The sequence below is a fragment of the Dasypus novemcinctus genome, chromosome 5, assembly GCF_030445035.2.
Source record: "Dasypus novemcinctus isolate mDasNov1 chromosome 5, mDasNov1.1.hap2, whole genome shotgun sequence".
Classification (NCBI taxonomy): Eukaryota; Metazoa; Chordata; class Mammalia; order Cingulata; family Dasypodidae; genus Dasypus; species Dasypus novemcinctus.
The window spans coordinates 82,432,804-82,458,234 of NC_080677.1; the positions used below are offsets into that span (position 1 = coordinate 82,432,804).

At 37.3% G+C, this 25,431-nt stretch overlaps 1 protein-coding gene across 1 annotated transcript in view; it reads right to left on the reverse strand.

The window, feature by feature from the left end:
• The window catches only part of COG5 (component of oligomeric golgi complex 5), a 488,722-nt gene that overhangs the window by 416,606 nt on the left and 46,685 nt on the right, over nucleotides 1-25,431 (reverse strand). Inside the window, exons 4-5 of the mRNA XM_058296542.1 lie at nucleotides 14,665-14,719; nucleotides 14,504-14,573 (exon numbers count right to left, since the gene is read on the reverse strand). Of these exons, the coding sequence (XP_058152525.1) occupies nucleotides 14,504-14,573; nucleotides 14,665-14,719 (125 nt within the window). The remainder of the gene's footprint in view (nucleotides 1-14,503; nucleotides 14,574-14,664; nucleotides 14,720-25,431) is intronic.

The window sequence follows — 25,431 nt, forward strand, 5'->3', positions numbered from 1 at the left end:
TTCACCAGAAAGATATACACAATCATAAATGTATATGAACCTAGCCAGGATGCCCCAAGATAAATGAGACAAACACTGGAAAAACAGAAGGAAGAAATAGACATTTCTACAATAGCAGTTGGAGACTTCAATAAAGCACTTTCAGCACTGGATAGAACATCTGGGCAGAAGATCAGTAAAGAAACAGAGAGCTTGAATAATATGATAAATGGACTAAACCCTCTCAATGAATTCAACAAAATCAAAATCATACAAAGGACTTTCTCTGATCATAATGGAATAAAGCTGGAAATCAACAAGTGGCAGAAAAAGGGAAATTCACATATATGGAGATTAAACAACACACTCAGATAATCAAAAAAGAAATTTCAAGAGAAATCAATAAATATCTCGAGACAAATGACAATAAGAATACAACACATCAGAACCTATGGATGCAGTGAAGGCAGTGTTGAGAGGAAAATTTATAGCCCTCGATACCTATATTAAAAAAGAAGGTAGAGTTAAAATCAATGACCTAACTACACAGGTAGAGGAACTAGAAAAGGAACAGCAAACTAATCCTAAAGCAAGTAGAAGGAAATAACAAAGATCAGAGCATAAATAAATGAAACTGAGAACCAAAAAACAATAGAGAAAATTAATAAAACCAAAAGTTGGTTCTTCAAAAAGATCAAAAGAATCAACAAACCCTACCTAGACTGACTAAGAAAAGGAGAAGATGCAAAAAAAATAAGAAATGAAAACAGGACCATTATTGCTGACCCCACAGAAATAAAACAGATCATAAGAGGATGCTATAAACAACTTAATGCCAAAAGCTAGACAATGCAGACAAAATGGAAAAATTCCTAGAAATGTACCAACAACCTACATTAAACCTAGAAGACATAAAAGACCTCAACAAATCAATCACAAGGAAGAGATTTAAACAGTCACCAAACAGCTCCCCAGAATGAAAAGTCCAGGACCAGACAGTTTCACAGGTGAGTTCTACCAAGCATTCAAAGAAGATTTAATAACCATTCTTACGCAAGTTCTTCAAATAAATTAAACACGAAGGAAAATGCTACCAAACTCATTCTATGAAGATAAAATCACCCTAATACAAAATCCAGATAAAGATATTACAAAAAAAAGAAAATTACAGATCCATTTCTCTAATGAAAACAGATGCAAAAATCCTCAATAAAGTACTTGTTAATCAAATACAACAAACATCAAAAAATTTCTTCATCCTGAACCAGTGGGTTTTTTACCAGGCATACTAGGGTGGTTCAACACAAGAAAATCAATCAGCATAATACACCATATTAACAAATCAAAGAAGAAAAATCACATGTTCTTATCAATTGACACAGAAAAGGCATTTGAAAAAATAAAGCATACTTTCTTGATAAAAATACTACAAAAGTTTCCATTTGAAGGAAACTTTCTCAACACGAGAAAGGTCATATATGAAAAACCCACAACTACAATGCACTCAATGGTGAAAGACTGAAATCTTTCCCGTTGAGTCAGGACCAAGACAAGGATGCCCACTGCCACCACTTTTGTTCAATATAGTGCTAGGGATTCGAGCTAGAGCAATTAGGCAAGAAAATGAACTAAAAGGTACCAAAATCAAGAAAGGAAGAAGTAAAACTTTCACTATTCACAGATAATATGATCCTGTATCTAGAAAGTCCTGACAAATCTACCACAAAGTTGCTAGAGCTTATAAACGATTTCAGGAGATTGTCAGGATATAAGATCAATACACAGAAGTCAGTGTTGTTTCTACACACAAATAAGGCACAATCTAAGGAAGAAGTCAGGAAAAAAATTCCATTAACAACAGCAACTAAAAGAATCAAATATTTACGAATAAACCTAACCAAGGAATATACCTAATACACTGTTAAAGAAATCAAAACAGACCTAAATAATTGAAGGAACATTCCATGCTCATGGATTGGAAGACCAAATATCATTATGATGTCAATTCCATCCAAATTGATATAGATTCAATGCTATCCCAATAAAAATTCCAACAGCATTTTTTAAACAAATGGGAAACACAGTTATCAAATTTATGTGGAAGGGTGAAAGACCCCAAATATCCAGAAACATCTTAAAAAGGAAAAGTGGAGTTGGAGGACTCTACTTGCAGACTTTAAATCATATTACCTAGTAAAAATAGCAGGGTATTGGCATAAAGACATACACATAGACCAACGAAACCAAATGATGGTTCAGAAACAGACCTTTACATCTATGGTTAAGTCATTTTTAACAAGCCTGTTAAACCCACCCAGCTGGAGACAGAACAATCTATTCAACAAATGGTGCTGGGAGAACTGGATATCCATAGGCAAAAGAAAGAAAGAAGGTCCCTATCTCACACCTTATACAAAAATTAACTCAAAATGGATCAAAAATCTAAATATAAAAGGAAGTACAATGACGCTCCCACAATGAATGGAGGGATCATCTTCAAGACCTGGTGGTAAGTGATAGATTCTTAAACCTTACACCAAAAGTACGAGCAACAAAAGCAAACATGGATAACCGGAACTCCTCAAACTTAAACACTTCAGTGATACAAAGGACTTCATTAAGAAGGTGAAAAGGCAGCCCCCTCAATGGGAGAAATTATTTGGAAACCAGTTATCCGCTAAGGGTTTGATTTCCATTCTATATAAAGAGATCATACAACTCAACAATAAAAGAGCAAGCAGTCCACTTTAAAAATGGGCAAATAATATTTATCCAAAGAGGAAGTACAAATGGCCAAAAAGCACATGAAAAAATGTTCCATATCACAAGCTATTAGGGAAATGCAAATTAAAACAACAATGAAATATCATCTAACACTGCACAGAATGGCCATTATTAAAAAAACAGACACCAATAAGTGCTGGAGAGGATGTGGAGAAACAGGAACACTCCTTCACAGTTGGTGGGATTATAAAATGGGGCAGCCTCTGTGAAGACAGTTCGGTAGTTCTTCAGGAAGCTAATACAGAACTGTTGTATGATCCAGCTAGCCCTCTACTAGGAATATATCCAGAAAATTGAAAAACTATGACACAAACAGACATCTGTACCCCGAGGTTCATAGCAGTATTATTCACAATTGCCAAAAGATGGAAACAACCCAAGTGTCCCTCCACCAATGAATGGATTAAATAAATGTGGTATATACATATGATGAAATACTATGCTGGAGTAAGAAGAAATGAAATTGGGACACATATGATAACATGCATGAGTCTTGAAGACATTATACTAAGTGAAGTAAGTCAGACATAAAAGGACAAATATTGCATGGTCTCATTAATATGAACTAAATATGAAGTTTAAACACATGGAGCTAAAACCTAGAATAGAGGAATAAGGAGGAATAAGAGGAAGGTTGAGAAGAAATACTGATGCTTAATATATGTGGAAGTTTTCATTAACTTGACTGTAAATGTGTGGAAATGGATAGAGTTGATGGTAACACACTATAGTATAACACATTATAAACCAGCTCAGGTTTATAAATGGGATTGTGGCTGAAAAGGGTAGTTTAGGGAAGTAAATGTCAATTGAAAAAAAGCTAAAGAATAATCTAAGGAATGAATAACAGTGAATCCAGAGGTGGAAGAGAATTGTGGTTAAGGGCGCAAATACAGGAGTGTTCTTCTGTGAACTGGGGCAAATATACATCATTATTGCAGGGTGGTAAGAATGTGGAGAAACATGGGACCATCTCATAATGTGTAACAAATGTTCCACCATGGTGTGGTCTGTTGGTAAAGGAATGTTGTATGGGAATTCTACACATGTGTATGATCATTTTGCACGTTCACAACCTCTGAATTAAAAATATATTTTTAAAAAATAGGGTGGGTTGGGAGAAATTACACCAAATAAACTACTACTATAGTTAGTAGTAATATTTTCATGATGCTCTTGCATAGTTTGCAACAAATGTTTCACAACAACACAAAGTATTGGTGGAGGGGTGATGTATGAGATGTTAGGTATGTTTCACACAAAAAAAATCTTTACTATACACTTATTGTTTATGCATGTTCATATAAGAATGATACACTTCAATAAAAATATATTTTAAAAACATTTTTTTAAAAAGTAAATAAGGAGGCAGCACATGTAGCTCAAGCAGATGGGCGCCCATCTCCCACATGGGAGAACCCAGGTTCCGTTCCGGGTGCCTCCTAAAGAAGATGAGCTGGCACAATGAGCTGATGCGGCAAGAAGACATAACAAGCAACAAGTGGAAGTGGCTCAAGCAGTTGGCACCCACTTCCCACATGGGAAGTCCAGGGTTAGGTTCCCAGTGTCTCCTAAAGATGCCAAGCAAACAAATAGCAAACAGATGAAGGAGCCATCTCAGGGGCAAGGAGGAAAAGTTTTTTTAAAAATAGTAAGTTAGAAAAGATTTTTCCCACCTTTACATCCTTCCTCCCAAAAGACTAAGGAAGGGGGTCTGGAAACCACTACTAGGTCCATGGCCTGGATCTAAGTAACAAACAGGCACAAACCTAAAAGACCTAGAACAGGTTAAGGCAAGAATCAAAGAACATAAGTGACACAAAGCCTCCCACCACTAAATCCCTATACAAAAGAGAGCAAGGAAGTAGAGTAAATTCACCATCAAAATCAGATGCCTAGATAGCAAAAAAGAATTACAAGCCATACTAGGAAATGGAAGAAATGGCCCAAGAAAGGAATATATCAAAGCCAAATATGAGACACAGAATTTGAGATAATCAGTGAATTTCATGCAAATCTCCAAAATCAAATCAAAGGGTTGAAAGACAATATGGCTAAGGAGATAAAGGACAAAAAGACACTGAGCAAGCACAAAGAAGAATGTGAAAACCTTAAAAGAGGGAAGCAGACTTGGCCCAGTGGTTAGGGCATCCATCTACCACATGGGAGGGCTGCAGTTCAAACCTGGGCCTCCTTGACCCGTGTGGAGCTGGCCCATGCGCAGTGCTGATGCACTCAAGGAGTGCCGTGCCACGCAGGCGTGTCCCTGTGTAGGGGAGCCCCATGCACAAGGAGTGAGCCCCACAAGGAGAGTCACTCAGCGCAAAAGAAAGTGCAGCCTGCCCAAGAATGGTGCCACACACACGGAGAGCTGACACAACAAGATGACACAACAAAAAGAAACACAGATTCCCATGCCGCTGACAACAACAGAAGCAGACAAAGAAGATGACACAGCAAACACACACAGAGAACAGACAACCGGGACAGGGGCTGGGGCGGGCTGGGCGGGGGGAGAGAAATAAATAAATCTTAAAAAAAAAAAAAAGTTTCCCCCCTTCCTATTGGAAAGAGAATACAAAAAGGAATAAAGTCATTAAAAAAAAAAAAAGAAAACCTTAAAAGAAAAATAACAGCACTTAAATGAATGAAAGACACAATTAGGTGAGATAAAAAATACATTAAAGGCATACAATTGGAGACTCAAAATGATATGTGATGCCAAATACAGAAAAGCTGAAATTGAAGAGACAGAAGAACAGAGAGAAAAAGGAATGGGAGTGGAATGATAACACAAAGCACAACAACATATGTGTCACGAGAGCTGAAGAAGGAGAAAAGAAGGGAAAGGGGGCAGAAAGAGTATCTGAGGAAATAATGGCTGAAAATTTCCCAACTCTCACAAAAGAAATAAATTTACATGTCCAAGAAGTGCAGTGTACACACAATCAGAATAAATCCAAAAAGACCTACTCCAAGACACATACTATTCAAAATATCAAACATGAAAGACAAAGAGAAAATTCTGAGAGCAGCAAAAGAAAGGAAAACTATTATATACAAAGGATGCACAGTAAGACTTAGTGAGGATTCTCATCGGGAATCATGAAGCGAGAAGACAGCAGTAGTATAATATAATTAGAATAACGAAAGAGAAAAACTGTCAGCCAAGAATTCTTTATCTGGAAAAATTGTCCCTCAAATATGAAGCTGAGTTTAAAATAGTCACAAACAAACAAAGAGAGTTCATAAAAAAGAATCTGCCTTTGCAGAAAGCATTAAAGGTAGTCTTACAACCCAAAAGAAAAAGGAGAGGGTGACTTGAAGGAGAGTGTAGAAGGTAAGGCTGGAAGAAAGAATAATCAACAGAGTAAAAACACAGACAAAAATAAAATATGAACTAAGAAAGAAAAGTACAAAATGCTGGAAGTAACTAAATGCATTTGCAGTAATATCACTGAATGTGAATGGATTAAACTCCCCAATGAAGATATAGACTGATAGAAATGATTTTTTAAAAACCACTGCTTGTATGCTTTTGTATGGATTTGTGCTTTATTAACATGTATTAATAAAACTGACTTGTTAAAAAAATATAGAGACTGAAAGAAAGGATAAAAAACATAAGCCATTCACATGCTATCTACAAGAGACTCACCTCAGATCCAGGGATGCAAATCAGCTGAAATTGAAAGGCTGAGAAAAGATACCCCACGCAAACAGTAACCAAAGAATAACAGGGGTAACTATACTAATATCAGACAAAATAACTTTAAATGCAAAAAAGTTATAAGAGATTCTACTCAAATTGATATGCATTCAACGCAATCCCAATAAAAATTTCACCAGCATTTTTTAAATAAATGGAAAATATGATTGTCAAGTTTATTTGGAAGGTTAAGGAGTCCTAAATAGCTGGAAACACCTTAAAAAAGGAAAAGCGAAGTTGGAGGACTCTCATTTCTGGACTTTAAATCATATTGCCTAGAAGGGGTGGAGGTGGGATAGGGAGTGGGGGTATACAGGAACCTCTTATTTTTTTAATGTAACATTTTGTTTGATCCATGAATCTTTTAAGACTAAAAAAGTAAAAATTTAAAAAAATTTTTAAAAGTCGTATTGCCTATCAAAAGTGGTAAGAACAGCATGATACTGGCATAGGGACAGAGACAGAGACCAATGGAACCAAAATGATAGTTCAGAAACGAACCCTCATGGTTAAGAGATTTTTGATTAGCCTGTCAAAGCCACCCAGGTTGGGCAGAACAGTCCATTCGACAAGTCAGGATGAGGATTGTGGTTAACGGTACAGATGCAAGAGGGTCCTTTGTGAACTAGAGCAGATATACATCATTAATACACAGTGGTGGGAATGTGGAGAAGCATGGGAAAAATACAACTGGACTGACTTATGAACTGTAGTTAACAGCAATACTGCAATATTCATACATCTATACCAAAGATGTAATGTGTTGATAATGGGGAAGTATGGAATAAATATACAAGAGGTATGCTATGGACATGGCAATAATCAGATGTTATTATTTCATAATCTGTAACAAATGTTCCACCATGGTGTGTTGTTGTCGTTAGAGGGGTGTTGTATGGGAATTCTGCCAATGTGCATGACTGTTTTGTAAGTTTACAAGTTCTATCATAAAAATATATTCAAAAAATAATAATAGGGTGGGTTGGGGAAAAATATGAAAAATGTAAGATAAGGACTATAGTTGGTAGTAAAATTTTGACAATATTCTTCCATAACTTGTAACAAATGTCTCACAACAATGCAAGGTGTTGGCGGTGGGTTGATGTATGGGACTCCTATATGATTTTATACACATTTGCTTTCTAAGTTCACAACTTTTACTATACATTTATTGTTTATGTATGTTCATGTATAAATGATATAAAAAAATAATAATATGGTGGGTTGGGGAAAACTACTTTGGTAGTAATATTTTGAGGATGCTCATTAATCATTAGTTAAAAATATTTCCCAACAATGCAAAGTATTGGTGGTAGCGTGAGGTATGAGAGTCCTGTATATTATGTACGTTTCTTTTGTGTTCAGAATTACTATACAACTATTGTTTATGTATGCTTAAGTATGACTGATATACTTCAATAAGTTTTTTTTTAAAAAAAGCATCCAAATAAGAAAAGAGGAACTAAAACTCTTACTATTCACAGATGACATGATCTTATATTTAGAAAATTCTTAAAGGTCTGTGACAAAGCTACCTGAGCTAATAAATAACTTCAGCAAAATGGGAGGATAAGATCAAGATATAAAAATCAATTATGATTCTGTTTACTATTACTGTATCATCTGAGGAAGACATTAGGGGGAAATTCTATTTACAATAGCAAGAAAAAGACTCAAATACCTAGGAATTAATTTAACCAAAGTAGTAAAGGACCTATATACAGAAAATTACAAAACAATGCTAAAAGAAATCAAAGACCTAAACAAATGAAACAATATGCCGTGTTCACGGATCGGAAGGCTAAATATCGAAAATGTTAATCCTACCCAAACTGAATTATAGATTCAATGCAATACCAACCAAAATTCCAACGTCACAGAAATAAAAAAGGCAATTACCAAACTTATTTGTGTGGAAAAGTACACCCAAATAGCCAAAAGCATTCTAAAAAAAGAGCAATGAGGAAGGATTTTCACTGCTTAAACTTGAAATATATTAGTTTCAGTAGTCAAAATAGGATGGTAGGGAAGTGGATGTGGCTCAACTGATAGAGTGTCTGCCTACCATATGGAGGGTCCAGGGTTCAATACCCAGGGCCTCCTGACCCGTGTGGTAAGCTGGCCCATGCACAGTGCTGCCACGTGCAAGGAGTGTCGTGCCACATGGGGCACCCCTGCGTAGAGGTGCCCCACGCGCAAGGAGTGCACCCCACAAGGAGAGCCACCCTGCATGAAAAAAGCACAGCCCGCCTAGGAGTGGCACTGCACATATGGAGAGCTGACACAGCTAGATGACGCAACAAAAAAAGAGACGCAGATTCCCAGTGCAGCCTGGCAATGCAAGTGGACGCAGAAGAACACATAGTGAATGGACACAAGAGAGCAGATGATATTGGCATAAAGATAGACATGTTGATTAGTGGAACAGAACTGAGAATCCAGAAATAAACCCTCATCTCTATGTCCAACTTGTTTTTGACAAACCTACCAAATTCACATTAAGGATACAAAACAGTCTCTTCAATAAATGATGCTGTGAGAACTGGATATCCATAAACAAAAGAATGAAAGAGGACCCCTATCTCACTACCTATACAAGAATCAACTTAAAATGGAACAAAGACCTAAATGTGGGAAATGCAGATGTTGCTCAGTGGTTGAGTGCCTGCTTCCCATGTACAAGGTCCGGGTTCAATCTATGGTACCTCCTGAAAGAGGAGAAAAGGAGAAAAAAAAAAAAAGACTTAAATATAAAAGCTAGGACCATAAAACTTCTAGAAGAAAATGCAGAGAAACATCTTCAAGATCTTGTGATAGGTGGTGTTTCTTTGGATCTTACAAACATGCTCAACAAAAAGGTAAATGGGACCTCCTCAAAATTAAACAGTTTTGCACCTCAAAGGACTATGTCAAAAGTGTGAAAAGGCAGCCAACTCAGTGAGAGAAAATATTTGGAAATCACATATTCAATAAGAGTTCAATATCCATGATATACAGAGATGCTGCAACTCAATAATAGAAGGCAAACAACCCAATTTTAAAATGGGCAAAAGACTTGAATAGACATTTGTCCAAAGAAAGCAAATGGCAAAAAAAAAAAAAAACCATGAAAAAATGTTCAACATCACTAGTAATTAAGGAAATGCAAATCAAAATTACAATGAGATACCATTTCACACCTATTACAATGGCCCCTATTTAAAGACAGAAAACTACAAGTGTTAGAGAGTATGTGCAGAGATACGAATGCAGAATTCACTGTTGGTGGACAATCAGAAAGGTACAGTACTTTGGAGGACTCTTTGGTGAATATAGACTTGCCATGTCACTTGGCAATACCACTATGAAGTACATACCCAGAAGAACTGACAGAAGTGACACAAACAGGCATCTGCGCAACAATGATCATAGTAGCATTATTCACAATTGCCTGATGCTGGAAACAACCCAGGTGTCCACCAACAGATGAATGGATAAACAAATTGTGGTGTCTACAGACAATGGGATATTATGCTGCTGTGAGAAGAAATGACATCACAAAGCATATGGCAACACAGATGAACCTTTAGGACATTATGTTGAGGGAAGCAAGCCTGACACAAAGGACAAATACTGTATGATTGTGCTATTATGAACTAAATTTATTGTGTAAACTCATGGAGGTAATAACTAGAATATGGGTCACCAGAAAACAGAATGAGATTAGAGAACGGAAAGCTGAGAGTTAATCTGTACAGAATTGGTAAAAAGATTATGTATTAATCTTTGGAAATGAAAAGGTGAAAGCACAACATAGTGTTTGTAACTACTCATGCTATTATATGGGTATGATAGTGGCTGAATATGTTGTGTTAAAATGGAGATACATGGAAAAATACAACTAATGCACTGTAGAGATTATACCTAACAGTTAATATTGTAATACTTTTACAGCAATGGCAAAGAAGGTACTATATCAATGCTAAGGTCAATCATAAGGGTATGGGATTTTTCTTTTTGCAGTAATAGAAAAGTTCTGAAATGGACTGAGCTGATGATAGCACAATGCACACAAGCTGATGAAATGAACTGAGCTGATGATAGTAATGAAACTGAGAGCCACTGAGGTTACACTTTGGATGAATCATACAAGGTAGAGTACCATATAAACACAGCGAACCTGTGGTGAATGATGGACTGTGGTTAAGAGTACACATATGAGAATGATCTCTCATGAACTTTAATAAATATACAATAATAATATATGGTGATAATAACGGGAAGGTTTGTGGAGAAAAAGCACCAAATATAAGCTATGGACTATAGACAGCACTAATATTATAATGCTCTTTCATTAACTGTAAGATATCTGCCATAACAATGTAAGGTGCTGGTTCTGGGGCAATGTATGGGAATCCTCTTTGGTATGCATGACTGTTTTGCAACCTCACTACTTTTCAAATTAAAAAAACAAATTCTCAACTTCCAGGAAGATAGCAGACTAGAACGACATGGGACTCTCTTCTCCTCCAGAAAAACAGCCGGAGGACAGGCTGAAACAGCCTAGAAAAAGATCTTCAAGAGTTCAGAACACCAGGCAAAGGCTGGACACCACCCAGAGGAGAGAGGGATAAAGGAGGGAAATCACAACTATGGAACTGTGAGTTGAAACCAGAGGCTACACTTGCCTGCACCATTCCCATTAAAACACTTCAGAATTCTCAGGCCTCTGGGCCTGCAACTACAGACAATAGGGGCTCCAGGGATCTACTACCCCAGGAAAGGAGAGAGAGAGGGACACAGCCTAAGGCTGACTCACCTTTTGACTCTTAAATTTGGTCTGCTGTGTCCCAGGAGCCCTTTCAGGTCAGGTGGGGCTCTCCTATTGTTTGCCTTGGAGCCTTCAATGGGCTAAAGATATTCATCCCTCCCAATCACCTCCTCTACTAAGGGACTGACTGATTATTGAGGACTAAGAGGGGAGTAGTGATATTTCCAAACAGGGAAAATGGAGGGGGCTGCCAGAGAAGACTGGAGAACTTCCTCAGAGAAAGTTTGAATTACAAGGCTCTTAGCCTACAGACAGGAAGGTGTATGACATTGATCTGGTCTGTGTTGCAAAAAATGCACTTGACTAGGCACTGAACTGAGAGGAGCCAAAGAGCACCATCTGCTGGCAGAGGAAGGAAATGCATGCAAGAAAATTAAAAATGAGGAGAGGCTTTTTCCGTCCTCTCTAGCCTCCCTCCCCAAGGCCCTAGGAAGTGACTCTAAAACCAATTACTGGGTCCAGTGCCCAGTTTTGAGCAACAAGCAGGACAATCCTAACAATCCAGATAGTGCCAAAAATCAAAGAGCAATGGTAACGCACAGCCTCCTGCCACTAAATCCATAAAAAAGAGAAAGAAGTTGAGCATCTGAGTAAACAACATCCTAAGCAGATGCCTAGATATCAGCAAAAAATTACAAGCCATACTAAGAATTGAGAAGGCATGGCCCAAGAAAAGGAATATATCAAAGCCCCAGAAAAGATGCAGAATTTGAGAGAACTAATCAGCGAGATACACACAAATTCCCAAAATCAACACAGAACACCTAATATTGAAAAGAGAAAAGAATAGAGGAGAAAAGAACATTCTGTGTTCATGGACTGGAAGAATAAATATTGTGAAGATGTCAATCTTACCCAAACTAGTTTATAGATTCAATGCACTACCAATCAAAATCCCAACAGCTTACTTTACAAAATTAGAAAAGGCAATTACCAAATTCATTTGTAAGGGAAAGTGCACCTGAATAACCAAAAACATTCTAAAAAAGAAGAGCAACAAGGGAGGTATTTCACTGCCTGACCTTGATACATATTACAAAGTTACAGTGGTCAAAAAGGCATGGTACTGGCATAAAGATAGATACATTCATTCAGTGGAATAGAACGGAGAACCCAGAAATAAATCCTCACCTATACAGTCAACTGGTTTTTGACAAACCTACCAAGTTAATGTTAATGGGACAAAACAGTCTCTTCAACAAATGGTGCAGGGACAACCGGCAATCTATACCAAAGAATGAAAGAGGACCCTATCTCACTCCCTGGACAAGAATCAACTCAACATGAACCAAAGACCTAAATATAAAAGGCAGAACCATAAAAGTGAGAACCATAAAACTTACTAGAAGAAAATATCAAAAAACATCTTTAAGGCCTTGTAGTAGGTGGTGGTTTCTTGGACATCACACCCAAAACATGTGCAACAAAAGAAAAAATTGATAAATGGGACGTCCTCAAAATTAAACACTTTTGCACCACACAGGACTTTGTCAAAAGGGTGAAAAGCAGCCCTCTCAATGGGAAAAAATATTTAGAAATCACATGTGAGTTAAGGGTTTAATATCCAGGATATATAAAGAGATGTTACAACTCAACAAGTAAAAGACAGACAACCCAATTAAAAAATGGGCAAAAGACCTGAATAGACATTTGTCCAAAGATGAAACACCAATGGCAAAAAAACACATGAAGAAATGATCAACATGAGTAATGATTAGGGAAATGCAAATCAAAACTACAACGAGATATCATTTCACACCTATCAGAATGGCCACGATTAAGAAGACAGAGAACTACAAGTGTTGGAGAGGATGTGGAGAGATAGGAACACTTACCATTATTGGTAGGAATGCAGAATGGTTCAGCCACTGTGGAGGACTGTTTGGCAGTTCCAAAAGAAGTTGAATGTAGACTTGCCACATGACCCTGCAATACCACTACTGGGTATATACTCAGAAGAACTGAGAGCAGTGACACAAACAGACATCAGCACACCAATGTTCATAGCGGCATTACTCACAAGTGTTAAAAGTGGAAACAACCCAGGTGTCCATCAACAGATGAATGGATAAACAAACCGTGGTGTAATCACGTGATGGAATGTTATGCAGCTATAAGAAGAAATAAAGTTGTAAAGCATAGGACAACAGGGATGAACCCAGAGGACATTATGTTGAGTGAAGCAAGCCAGACACAAAAGGACAAATACTGTATGCTTGCATTACTATGAACCAAATATATTGTGTAATATACTGTATGATTAAAAAAAAAATGTATAGGTATCCAGTACATTTAATTGAGAAAACACGTTTTGTTTTTTGTTTAAAGATTTATTTTATTAATTTATTTCTCTCCCCTTCCCCCCCTCCCGCCAACCCCAGTTCTCTGTTCTCTGTGTCCATTTGCTGGGTGTTCTTTTTGTCTGCTTCTGTTGTTGTCAGCGGTACAGGAATCTGTTTCTTTTTGTCGCGTCATCTTGCTGTGTCAGCTCTCCGTGTGTGCAGTGCCATTCCTGGGCAGGCTGAACTTTCTTTTGCACTGGACGGCTCTGCTTACAGGGCGCACTCCTTGTGCATGGTGCTCCCCTATGCGGGGGGCACCCCTGCGTGGCACGGCATACCTTGCACATACCAGCAATGCACATGGGTCAGCTCCACACGGGTCAAGGAGGCCCGGGGTTTGAACCGCGGACTTCCCATGGGGTAGACAGACGCCCTACCCACTGGGCCAAGTCCGCTTCCCAACACATGTTTTTATTCAAGTGTGTTTTAGTTTTAATTTATATTTTCAATTACTAAACATAAAATATAAAGTTAAAAAAAAATTCTCAATCTATTTCAAACAAAAAACCCTGAACTTCCTGAAAGATGCATACACACTGCAATAAGAACAGCAAGTTATATGTTCCAATTCCTTAGATTTAATCACAGCACACTGTAAAAATTCCTTCCCATTCTCTATTAATATGAATAATTTTGAATTCAAAAAAAAATTAATAAATAATTTTATACTGCAGTGAATGAAGCTAATTCACCTTAATTTATTAGATTTATATTTTTTTAACTAGATATACTAATTTAAGGCATTTCTGGTATTTTTCCCTTGTCTTTCATATTCTCTTTCCATTCTCTTACTTCATCAGAACCCATACACTTGAAATACACGCACTTCTAAAAACAAGTGAATAGTGAAATATAAAGAAATTAAAAATGATAACCCACCTGAAGTCTTGCTAGTTGTGCAGTACGGGCTACTATTTTATTGTAAGGCTCAACAATTTTTGTTTTCATCCTGAAGAGGAGAGTGAGAATAAAATCATTTTTAATATATCAATAGATAAAAATCATTCCATTCTATTTATTTACAAAATAAACAATAGTACCTATCGACAGCTCCCTGTAAGGCCCCAATTCTTGTGTGCATCATCTGAAGAACATCTAGAAAAGATAAGAGCTTACATTAGCTTTACAAATTTACAAAGGTTCAAATGGGAGGGGGAGGGAATTAAATTACAAGAAAAAAGTATATACATATATAATTTTAACTTTGTCCATGACCATTCTAATTCAAGCAACCAATGGCTCTTATCTACACTATTGCAAAAGCGTCTTTCTAGTCCAGGGGTTCTTAAGCAGAGGTCCACAGTCCCCCAAAAGGTCTATGAAAAGATTTCAGGGATTCCAAGAGTTTAAATTGAAAAAACTCAACTTGATTAGATGTCCAACATGATATGCGTGTTGCCTTGTGAAATATACATCACAGTTTAATGTTCTTATTCAAGATAAACAACAGTCTGCACACCGACGTCTTTAAAAAATAAATTTAACTTTCCTATATTTTTGACATAGTAGATTATTTAATGTGTTCAGAAGCACATATAGGTAGCAGACTTGGCCCAGTGGTTAATGCATCCGTCTACCACATGGGAGGCCTGCGGTTCAAACCCCGGGCCTCCTTGACCTGTGTGGAGCTGGCCCATGCGCAGTGCTGATGCGCGCAAGGAGTGCCCTGCCACGCAGGGGTGTCCCCCGCGTAGGGGAGCCCCACACGCAAGGAGTGCGCCCCGTAAGGAGAGCTGCCCAGCGCGAAAGAAAGTGTAGCCTGCCCAGGAATGGTGCCGCACACATGGAGAGCTGACACAACAAGATGACGCAACAAAAAGAAACACAGATTCCCTTGCTGCTGACAACAACAGAAGCGGACAAAGACACAGCAAATGGACACAGAGAACAGACAACCGGGGTGGGGGGTGAAGGGGAGAGAAATAAATAAATAAATCTTTAAAACAAAAAAGAAGCACATATGTATAGTATTATACCATTTTTTTATTTTAGTAATTATATTTCAAAACATAGAACTGATTTCTTTTGCAATTTTATTTTATGCATTTAAAAACATTATTCTTGTGCAGACATGTTGGTGCTGATGTGCTGTATTTACTAAATAATACATAATGTGGACTTCCTATGATTTTTATTTTAATGTAGCATGTTCCAGGCACAGTGGATAACTACCTGCAAAAAGGCTGGTAAGGATGGCAGAGATGGTTTTACGACACCGTGAGAAAACTCACATTTCTAAATGTTTCCCAAAAATGACCATTTGAACAGCTGTTGAACCTTGTGAGATTATCGGGTATTGAAATTATGGGAAAGTTGTAAAACATGATTTTGAATAATCCTAAAATTTAATTTAAAGACATGTCAATGTTGAGTGTCATAACACTGTCTGCTACTACATTCTGAGAACAGATCTGTGGTTTTCACCTGACTGGCATAGGGATCCAGGGAACAAAAATGGTTAAGAACCCCTGATCTAGACTCTCTCTCCAGTCCATGCTCCACAAAAGAAGCCTGCAATGGATGGGGAGTGACTGATTAATGGCACAGGGTTTCTGTATGGAGTGATGAAAAAATTCTTGCATTAGATAATGGTGAAGGACACACAAAGTTATGAATGTATTTAATGCCACTAAACTATATACTTTAAAATGGTTAAAATGTTAGATTTTATGTTATATATATTTGATGATAATGTTATAAAAGAAATCTGAGTGACTGTAAAAGTATAAATTGTTTAACATTATTCCCTTGCTTAGAAAAACCCTTCAATAGTCTCCCCTTCACTCCTACACTAAAACTAAACTCCTCAGTCTACAAGACCTTGCACAAGCTGTATCCAACCTAGGTCTCCAGGTTCTTTAGTGTCACTTTTCCGACTAGCTGCATATTGGCCATGTTAGCCTACACTCTGTTCTAGGAATTCCTCAAGTTCTTTCCTATCTCAGAGGTAGAACCTTGGCATATGGTGTACTCTTCCTGGAATACTCTCTCCAACCCTGAACCCCAACCTCAGGCTCCTACTGGATAAACTCCTATCTATTCCCTTTAAACCTCAACATAAATGCCACTTCTTCACAGAAACAATTGCTAACAAATCTCCCAATTAATTTGGATCTTCTTGTTATTCTCTCCTACAGCAACCTCTACTTTTCCTTCCTGCTACTAATTATATTAGGTAATTACATATCCTTTTGTATATGTGTTAAAAACTTTTAAAAAATTTTTGTTGTTGTTAGTTATATACAATCTTTCCATTTTAACCACTTAAACATTCAGTTTTGTGGGGTTAATTACATTCACAATGTTCTGCTACCATCAACACCATCAAAAATACTTTCAGAAAGCGAGCAACACGACAGCAGAGTAAGGAACTCCTAGAGTCAGCTCTTGCTATAGGGCAGTTAGTAACCACCCAGAGTTATCCAAAGCACCTGTGTCAGGGCTCCAGGAAACCAGAAGAGCATCCTGCAACATCCTTGAAAGAATAGAAGAAGACTGACCATCTGCAGAGAAGATTCGTAACTAGAGCATTCCATGCCATGGAGGCCGGTGCCCATCCTCCACTAGAGGCACAAGACGCCTTGGGAGCTGCTCCATGGCTGGAATTGGAAGCTTCACTTCCCAAAAACAGGTGAAGAAGAGACAGTTGGGCACCAACTTCGGCTACTGATTAGTACATTCAGCGGGCTAAAGTGTAATCGTAAGAACAGCTAAAGTTTGAATCTGTCCAAGTCAGAAAAATGCTCAAAGCCACCATCTTAACTGTGCGGCACCAGGAGAAGCGGGACGGGCTGAAAATCACAGTGCTGGTAGGGACTGGCTTCTTTCCATGAAGACTGCAGCTCTAGCATAAGCCCCAACCCCACCTCCCACAGTGAAGAAGCTGGGGGAACCTATGCCAGCCTCTCCGGGAAAATACAGCCACACCACAGAGGTTGGTGATCCTCCTACTCTGGTAGTGCAAGTCATCTCAGGAGCTATTTTGTGGCTGGAATAGGAAGCTTCATTTCACAAAAACAGGAGAGGAAAAGAAGGTTGACCACCAATTTCAGCTACTGATTAGTAAATTAGTAAATTGGCTAAAGAATAACCCTAAGAACAGCTAAAGTTTGAATCAGTCTAAGTGGAAAGAGGCCAGTAGTCACCATTTTGACTCCACCCACAGCATGAGGAGAAGCTGGGCAGACTGAAAATCAGTGATGGTAGGGCCTGATTTCTTTCACCCAGATCAGACTGCAGCCCTAGGCTAGGCTTCAGCCCCACCTCTGGCAGGGAGGAGGCTGGCGGGCCCTGTACCAGCTTATCAAAGTTACTGCAAGTACCTTTGGCTGGTACTGACTAAATAATCGGAATTCTACCAGGGCAAGAGCAGTCATCTTGGGCCCACACTGCATAGACTGCTGCCCACACCTGCAGCTCCACTCCTGCCTGAGGCAGGGGAGAAAGAGGTATAAAGCCTCATCAGTCTCTCTGGGCAATTACGGCCTAGGCCTGCACAACTTGGATTATTCCATATAGCTATGGTTCTGTCTCTAACTGGCAAAGGAGAAAGTTGGGAGAGGCTTCACTGGTCCCTGGGGTACTGAGGGCAGCTTGAGCCTCCACTGCTTATAGCACCAACTACATCCTTGGTTCCTACTGCACAACCAGCAAAGGAGAAAGGGCAGGAAGTCCTAAGCTAAAGAGAAAATCTGCACGTAGAATAAATACTCTAGTAAGCCAGATGCCAAGACACCAACAAAAAATTACAATCCATACCAAGAAACAAGAAGATATAGCCCAGTTAAAGAAACAAGATAAGCCTCCAGATGACAAAAAGGAGCTGAAACAACTAATCATAGATGTTCAAACAAATCTCCTTAACAAATTCAATGATATGACTACAGAGATTAAGGACAATAAGATGACACTGGATGAACACAAAGAAGAATTTGAAAGCATACACAGAAAAATACCAGATCTTATGGGAATGAAAGACACAATAAATGAAATAAAAAACACATTGGAATCATATAATAGCAGATTTCAGGAGGCAGAAGAAAGGATTGGTGAGCTTGAAGAAATGGCCTCTGAAAGTGAACATACAAAAAACAGATGAAGAATGGAAAAAATTGAACAAGGTCTCAGGGAACTAAGGGACAACAAGAGACATGCAAACATACGTATCATGGGTATCCCAGAAGGAAAGGGAAGGGAAAAAGGGCAGAGGGAATATTTGAAGAAATAATGGCAGAAAATTTCCCAACCCTATCCATAGATATCCATGTCCAAGAAGCACAGCACAGAAATGAAGATTATATCAATGAAAGTAACTAAAAGTGTCAAAAGGGTGGTGAAAATAAAATATGGCAGATAAAACCCAAATATTCAGGAATAAACCTAACCAATGATCCAAAGCACTTGTATTCAGAAAATTACAACTCAGTGTTAAAAGAAATTTAAAAAGGCCTAAATAATTGAAAGAACATTCTATGTTCAGACAGGAAGACTAAATATCATTAGATGTCAATTCTACTAAAATTGATATACAGATTCAATGCAATCCCAATAAAAATACCACAAGCATTTTTTAAATAAATGGAAAACATGATTGTCAAATTTATTTGGAAGGGTAAGGGGCCCTGAATAGCCAGAAACATCTTGAGAAAGCAAAGCAAAGTTGGAAGACTTATTTTCAGACTTTAAATCACATTACCTAGCTACAGTGGTAAAAAGAATATGGTACTGGCATAAAAACAGACACAAAGACCTGTGGAAGCCAACTGATGGTTCAGAAACAGACCCTCACATGTATGGTCAAGTGATTTTTGACTAGCCTGTCAAACCCGTCCAGCTCAGGCAGAACAGTCCATTCAACAAATAGTGCTGGGGGAACAGGATATCCATAGCCAAAAGAAGGCCTCACTTTTAGAGGCCATTTCTTCAAGCCCACCAATTCTTTCTCCTCACACCTCATACAAAAATTAACTCAAAATGAATCAAAAACCTAAATATAAAAGCAAGGACCATAAAGCTTCTAGAAGAAAATGTAGGAAAATATCTTCAAGACCTGGTATAGGTGGTGGATTCTTAAAGGAAATAAGAAGAGGATTGAGAGGGACTACTGATGTTTAATATATGTAGAAGCTTTAAAAGTGTGGAAATGTACAGAGTTGATGGGAACACATTATAGTGAGTAACAGCTGGTTAACAAATGGGAATGTGGCTGAAAATGGTAGTCTAGGGATGTAAGTGCCAATTGGCAGATTGCTGGAGACTAATCTAGGAACTCAATAGCACAGTAAACCGAGAGGTAGATGAGAATTGTGGTTGATGGTACAGATCCAAGAGTGTCCTCTGTGAGCTAGAGCAAATGTATGTCACTACTTCAGGGTGGTGGGAATGTGGAGAAGTATGAAAAAAATACAACTGGAGTGACTTATGGACTGTGGTTAACAGTAATAATGTAATATTCTTGCATCTGTGCCAAAGATGTACTAAGCCAATAACAGGGTTATATGGAAAATGTGTGCCAAATGTACACTATGGACCTGGTAATAATCAGATGATATCAACTCATAATCTAACAAATTTTCCACCATGGTATGGTGTGTTGGTAGAGGTTTGTTGTTCGGGAATTCTTCACATGTGCATGATTGTTTTGTAAGTTTACAACTTCTGTCATAAAAATATATTTAAAAAATAATAAAAGAGTGTGTTGGAGGAGGGGGAATATACCAAATGTAAGATAAGGACTATAATTAGTAGTAAGATTTTGACAATATTCTTTCATAACTTTTAACAAAAGTCTCACAACAATGCAAGGTGTTGGTGGAGGGTTGTTGTATGGGGCCCCTGTATGATGATATGCATGTTTGCTTTGTGTAAGTTCACAACTTTTATTATACACTTACTGTTTATGTATATTCATATATAGATGATATAAAAATAATAATCAGATGGGTTGGGGGAAAAATACTTCAGTAGTAATATCTTGAGGATGCTATTTAAGTATTAGTTAAAAATGTTTAACCACATTGCAAGGTATGAGGTATAAGGTATGAGAGTCCTGTATGATGATATACATGTTTGTTTTATAAATTCACAACTATTACTATATACTTATTATTTATGTATGTTCATGTGTGAGTGACATGATTCAATAAATTAAAGGAAAAAGTTTCATTTTAACTATTCTATTAAACTATAAATTCTTGGAGGTTCAGAAAAGTATCCTTTCATTAACTATAGTATTACCAAAGTCTAATTAAGAAACTTTCCCATGATAAGAGTCAATGAATATTGGTTAACTATGTGCTAGGTAAATAATAAACATGGACAGCAATTATACTATTTACCTAAGCATAGAACGAGGCAAAAAAAATTTTTTTTAATTAGTAAAATAAGCTTACCAATATTACAGAGATTTAATTATTTTGAGCGCCATTCTTTAAAACTCAGTTTCTGTATTTTATGGGCACAGATAGTGTCTTGTAAACATAATATTCTAAATAAATTTAATTATAGACATATTATCATATATTAGATGAATTAATATTAGCACTAGTAAATATTCCCGTCAGCAAACAAACTTGCTCTAAGATGCCTCAGTTCAATGGAATTCTCTCTGGACTCAAGAATTCCCATATTTCTGTTGCCATTTGACATGAACCTCCAAGAATGAATTGTTTTTTAATTGTTTTCATCACTTTCTTACCTCTAATTTTATCAACAACCAACTATCAACAAGGCTTCAAGCATATACCATCAGCTCCTATCAAATGTCACCAAAAATCTCCAAGTTGACAAATTCTACTGTCAATTCTGTCCTTACCTTGTCTGAACTCCCAGAAATTTTGTGACAAAATTAGCCAGTCTCTCCCTAAAATGCTTTCTTCTCTAGGCTTCCAAGTCATACTCTCCTGGGTGTCTTCCTGCATTATTAGTTATTCCTACTCTTCCTGTTAGATCTATGCATGCTGGAATAACCTAGAACTTGACCTCCAGCCATCTACAATCACTGTTAGGAATTTTCATTCAATCTCAATACTTTAAATACTGTTTCTGTTCACTGATTTTATACATATACATATACATGCACATGCATATACTTATATAGATTTTTTTTTAATATCTGTGCATATACACAAACACACACACAATCTCTGGCCCTGAACTCTCCTATATCAGACTTAAGATGCTTAAAAGAACTTTTATCGTCCCCATCAAAATCATAATCCTCTCTAAAAAAGCCCATTTTAGACCATCATCTATCCAATTTTTCAGATTAATATCCTAAGAATCATTCCTGGTGACATTTTTTTTCTCAGCCCTTCCATCTCCTATCAACAAATCTCATCAGCTATGCTTCCATGTTATTTTAACAACTTCTCTCTTTTCAGCCACCACTCTAAACCAAGCTATCAGCTTTGCCCACTCTACTAGTTTAGTATCTGGTATCTCAGCTTTTGCCCTTGCCTTTCTACAAAACCATGAGAGTAAACTTTTTAAAACATTAAGGTAATCACATAATACCCCTGATTAAAAGCCTCCAATGGTTTACCATTGCACATATAATGAAATAAAAATTCCTTTCCAAAGCACTCCTCTATAATATTCTCCCTCTTCACTAAACCAAAGCCACACTACACTGGCATTCTTCTTTTTCTTCATTTTGAAAAATTTTTACTGTAGTATATCATTCATACATGAGCATACATAAACAGTAAGCATATTTTAAAAGTTGTGAACTTACAAAACAAACATGCATAACATCATACAGGGCTCCCATACATCACATCACCCTACCACGATAGTGTTCTTTTTGCTCTTCAAACATGCCAAGTTTATTCCTGTATTCCCCTTTATTACTGCCTCATACAGTGTTTCTGTCTCATCATTCAGATCTTGGTTAGAATGTCATCTTCTCAATAAAGTCTTCCCTGACCATCCTAGCCAAAAGGAGGCTCACTTTCCTCTACCCTATCATTTATTTTAGTTTATTCACAGGACTTACAGATATCTGAAGTTATCATTTGTACATGTATTTTATCTACCTCCCCAACTAGAATACAGTCTCCATGAGGACAAGGACTTTTACCTATTCTTCACAACTGCCTAGAACCTAGCAGGTTCTCAATTAGTATTTGATTAATTGAATGAATAAATAAATGAAGGAATGGGGATATTTTTAAATAAAATGGGCTTAATAAATATACCTCCAAATTCCATAAAGACAAGGACTCTGTCTTGTTTATTATTTCCTGGAACCTAATACTTTCTAAATATATATTTGAATGAATAAATAGGGGTACCTTTTTATATAAAATATGCTTAATAAATTTACTATCAAACTACTTATATGGCAAAATGATTTAATATATAGAAAAAAGCAGATGAAGTAGAAGTTAGGGATAATATCAATTTTTAAATATACACTACACTTAATTTTTCCCATCACAAAATAACATACGAATAAGTATTGAGAAATACACACCATGCTAAAATTAATACTAAGAAATTCATACTTTTAAACTTATGTTCAACTTCCTGGAAAATGAAAGAATAGAGAGTTATAAGGCTCATTCATCTCCTAAGAAAGAGCTAGTGCACAGGCAAAAACTAGGCAAAACAACTGTTCTGGGGCTCCAGTAACCAGGGGTATACTATAGTACAGCATCCAGGTAAAAGTAGGACAAAGATACGGAGCAACTGCAGCAAGAAACCATAAGTAACTTCCTTGGTGGCGGCTACTGGCACCCATCCCTCACTCTCCAGGCAAGCAGCTTCAGGTTGAGTTTTGTCCCTGCCCAGCAGGTGGCCACAGACAAGAAGGGACAAGGAAGGCCACTTCCCCAAGAAGAAAGAGGGATACACCAGTTTTGGGCTGGCAAATTTAGGTTCCTTGGCCTGTGGTTTCAAGCAGACAAGCCAGGCACTGCTGTACCACTGTTTCAACCTACATCAGGGGCAATGCCAGCAAATGATTAAAGGTACCCTGCATTCTGAGGGCTGCAAGGAATAAGTTGCTAAAGAGTGCCATCTGCTAGGCAGGTCAGGAAAGCACAGGCTGGTGACATTGAATAAAAGGCTTTGGGAGACTTTCTTGACCTCTCCCCAAAGTCCTTTGGAACTGGTCTGTGCCATTTTGTAGGTACCTGGCCCGGGTTTGGTTGAGAAATACTGATGAACAAAGTGTCAAAGAACACTAACACAAAGCCAATCAACAAAAAAATCTCAGACAAAAGAGAGAAATTGACCTTCAGAATAAACTTATCAAGACAATCAGATGCCCGACATCAGCAGAAAATTACAAGTCATACTAAGAAACAGGAAGATATAACCCAGTGAAAGAAGCAAATTAAAAAATCAGAGGTGATACAGAATTTAGAATTAATCAAAAGATGGTCAAACAAATCTCCTGAATAAATTCTAGGAAATGAAGGAAAACACGGCTAATAAGATAAAGGATATTAATTAAACTGTAGGTATGTATAAAGAAGAACTTAAAACTATGCAAAGAAAAATATCAGAAGTTATGGGAATAAAAGACACAATAGATGAGGTTAAAAATACACTAGAGGTATAAAACAGCAGACTGAATGGGTAGAATAACAGATAAGAAAAGAATAGGAAAAATTGAGTGGGGTCTCAGGGAACTGAATGACAGCATGAAGCACACAAAAATATGCATCATGGGAGTCCCAGAAGAAGAGAAGGGCAAAGGGGTGGAAAGAATATCTGAGGAAATAATGGCTGAAAATTTCCCAAGTCTTTGAAAGACGTCAATATACATAAGAAATGCAATGTACTCCAAAAAAGGATAAATCTCAATATACCTTCTCTAAGACACATACAAATCAAAATGTCAAATGCCAAAAATAAAGAAAGATTTCAGTAAGTAGCAAGAGAAAAGTGATTCATTACATACATAGGATGCACAATAAGTGCCAATTTCTCATCAGAAACCATGGAAATGAGAAGGCAGTATTATGACAGACTTAAATATAACAAGAGAAAAACTGCCAGCTAAGAATTCTTCATCCAGCAAAACCGTCTTTGAAAATTGAGAGTGAGTTTAAGATTTTCACATATAAAAAGAAACTGAGATTCATCTCACACCGCATTGAATGGCCATTATTAAAAACAAAAAAACAAAAAACAGTAAGTGCCGGAGAGGATGTAGAGAATAGGAACATTCCTTCACTGCTGGTGGAATTGTAAAACCATGCAGCCATTGCAGAAGACAGTTTCATGGTTCCTCAGGAAGTTAAATATAGAACTGCCATATGATCCAGCAAATCCTCTACTAGGAATATATCCAGAAGAACTGCAGATACAAGCAAACATCTGTACACCGATGTTCATAGCATTATTCATAATTGCCAAAAGACAGAAACAACCCAAGTGTCCATCAAACAATGAATGGGTAAACAAAATGTGGTATATATATACATATGATGAAATACTACGTGGCAGTAAGAAGAAATGAAATTAGGACACCCCCATATGATAACATGGATGAATCCTGAAGACATTATGCTAAGTGAAATAAGCCAGACACAAAAGGAAAAATGTTGCATATTTATGCTCACTAAATGAACTAAATATGGAGAATAAACACATGGAGTTAAAACCTAGAGTACAGGTTATTAGGAGATAAGAGGAGGGCTGTAAAGGACTACTGATGCTTATGTATGCAGAAGTTTTAATTACCTTGACTGTAAATATGTGGAAGTGGATAACATTGATGGTAATGCATTACAGTGAGTAAAGAGCTGGTTTACAAACAAGATTGCAGCTGAAAAGAGTAATCTAGGGACATAAAT